Source organism: Eimeria mitis, genomic scaffold (assembly GCF_000499745.2).
Source record: "Eimeria mitis Houghton genomic scaffold, Emh_scaff710, whole genome shotgun sequence".
Lineage (NCBI taxonomy): Eukaryota > Apicomplexa > Conoidasida > Eucoccidiorida > Eimeriidae > Eimeria > Eimeria mitis.
Window position 1 is genome coordinate 9,676 of NW_013575166.1, and position 2,693 is coordinate 12,368.

The 2,693-nt window shown below is 49.7% G+C and overlaps 1 protein-coding gene across 1 annotated transcript; it reads right to left on the reverse strand.

The window, feature by feature from the left end:
* Positions 1 to 136: 136 nt before the first annotated feature.
* On the reverse strand, positions 137 to 1,917 carry EMH_0020330 (RNA binding protein, putative; the record flags this gene model as incomplete). Its single annotated transcript, XM_013501559.1, has 5 exons — positions 137 to 379; positions 441 to 534; positions 773 to 866; positions 1,099 to 1,599; positions 1,650 to 1,917. The coding sequence occupies 5 exons, from the start codon at positions 1,915 to 1,917 to the stop codon at positions 137 to 139; spliced, it is 1,200 nt and encodes a 399-aa protein (XP_013357013.1).
* Between the last annotated feature and the right edge of the window lie 776 nt (positions 1,918 to 2,693).

Consider the following 2,693-nt stretch of genomic DNA (forward strand, 5'->3'; position numbering starts at 1 on the left):
CAGCAAACAAAATAAAATAAAATAAAATAAAATAAAATAAATAAATAAAATAAAATAAATAAATAAAATAAATAAATAAATAAATAAATTTATTTAAATAGTTTGTGTGGTGCTATTAATTTATACTTTATGCCGTTCATACGCTGAGGGTGCTGCTGCTGCTGCTGCTGCTGTGCTGCTGCGGCTGCTGCTGATGTGCTGCTGCTGCTGCTGCTGGTGGTGCTACTCCTGCTGCTGCTGCTTCTGGTGCTGCTGCTGCTGCTGGTGATGCTGATGGTGCTGGTGATGCTGATGGTGCTGGTGGTTCTGCTGCTGCTGCTGCTGCTGCTGCTTTTCGGTGGTAGGACTTGAGGTGTACATACACCCTAAACCCCAAACCCTAAACCCCAAACCCTAAACCCTAAACCCTAAACCCTAAACCCTAAACCCTAAACCCTCACTCTTTCTACAGTGATGGTTTGTCCCCCAACTTTTGCGTTTTGCATTTCGGTGAGAGCAACGCGGCAAGCAGCAACATCAGCAAACTGAATCCACCTGAACACAAACCCTAAACCCTAAACCCTAAACCCTAAACCCTAAACCCTAAACCCTAAACCCTAGGTAGCGGGGCATCCAACGAAAGCGCTGCTGCAGCTTCACTGCAGCCGCTCAAACCCTAAACCCTAAACCCTAGCAACCCCCGACAAACCCCAGCAAACCCTAACAAACCCTCACAAACCCTAACAAACCCTAACAAACCCTAAACCCTAAACCCTAAACCCTAAACCCTCACGCCTCGCCGTCTCTCCTCGGTATCACCGCTATGATGGGGCCGCAGCGGCCGAAGGACCTTCGCACCATCCCCTCAACCCGCGGCCACGGGGTACCTGAAACACAAACCCTAAACCCTAAACCCTAAACCCTAAACCCTCATAAACCCTCATAAACCCTAAGGAGCTGTAAGACACTCTAACAAACCCTAAACCCTCACAAATGATAAAAGGGGTATGCTAGACCCGAAACACTAAATATACTCAACTCAGTCTATGCTTATATAACATACAAAACACAAACCCTAAACCCTAAACCCTAAACCCTAAACCCTAAACCCTCGTTCACCAGTGGGGAGGCCTATGATCTTAACGGAATATCCAACGCCCGGCACTGCACAAACAAAACAAAAAAAAAAACAAAAAAAAACTTGAAACTCTGCTGCTGCTGCTGCTGCTGCTGCTACTGGTGCTGCTGCTGCTGCTGCTGCTACTGGTGCTGCTGCTACTGGTGCTGCTGCTGCTGCTGCTGCTACTGGTGCTGCTGCTGCTGCTGCTGCTGCTGCTGCTACTGGTGCTGCTGCTGCTACTGGTGCTGCTGCTGCTGCTACTGGTGCTGCTGCTGCTACTGGTGCTGCTGCTACTGGTGCTGCTGCTGCTGCTGCTGCTACTGGTGCTGCTGCTGCTGCTGCTGCTGCTGCTACTGGTGCTGCTGCTGCTACTGGTGCTGCTGCTGCTGCTACTGGTGCTGCTGCTGCTGCTGCTGCTGCTGCTACTGGTGCTGCTGCTACTGGTGCTGCTGCTGCTGCTGCTACTGGTGCTGCTGCTGCTGCTGCTGCTGCTGCTGCTACTGCTGCTGCTGCTACTGGTGCTGCTGCTGCTGCTGCTGCTGCTGCTTACTGCCATTGTGGTGATAAGGATCAGAGTAGCCGCGGCCGCCATAGGGGGAAGCAGCAGCAGCAGCAGCAGCAGCAGCGTTGTTTCTTCTTCTTCTTTGTGGTCCTGCTGCTGCTGGTTGATTGTTATCTTGCTGCTGCTGCTGCTGCTGCTTCTGCTGCTTCTGCTGCTGCTGCTGCTGCTGCTTCTGCTGCTTGTTGTTCAAAGCAATGATTTCATCGAGGCTCAGAGAAAGCTTCTCCTTTACTGAGTCGCTGTGTCTGTCTGCCATTGCGGTCTAGGGTTTAGGGTTTAGGGTTTAGGGTTTAGGGTTTAGGGTTTAGGGTTTGGGGGGGTTGACGGCGCCTCGGTGTCGCGTATAAGCCCCAAACGAAGACAAAACCCCTGCTGCTGCAGCAGCAAAAAGGGGAGCAGCAGCAGCAGCAGCAGCAGGAGTAGCAGCTGCAGCAGCAACGACAGCAGCAGCAGCAGCAGCAGCAACAGCAGCAGCAGCAGCAGCAGCAGCAACAGGAGTTCAGGGGTTTATGCAACAAAACTTATGGGGTAGTAAAAAAAGAAAAATAAATTTTAGTGGTTTATATAAATACAAGAAACAGAAACATCTACATCTACAAATTAGGGTTTAGGGTTTAGGGTTTAGGGTTTAGGGTTTAGGGGCCAGGGGCAAGCGCATGCAGCCCCAAAGAGATATCGGTGGTTTGGTGTTTTTGTTTCTTTTCCCTTTCTTATAAACCCTAAACCCTAAACCCTAAACCCTAAATAGCACTGCACCTCTCAGCACCTAAACCCTAAAGAGGGTTTAGTAGGGTTTAGGGTTTAGGGTTTGTTGCTGCTGTTCTCTTTCTGCTGCTGGCTTACTAGCAGCAACCTTCAGTTGTTTTAGATAAACTAACTAAAACACAAATTAGGGTTTAGGGTTTAGGGTTTAGGGTTTGGGGTTTACACCTATAGACAAAAACCCTCTATGCTAGCACCCCGCAGCAGCACATGTAGCAACTACTACTGTTGCTGCTGCTTTTGCTGCTTCTGCTGCTGCAGTGCAGACGT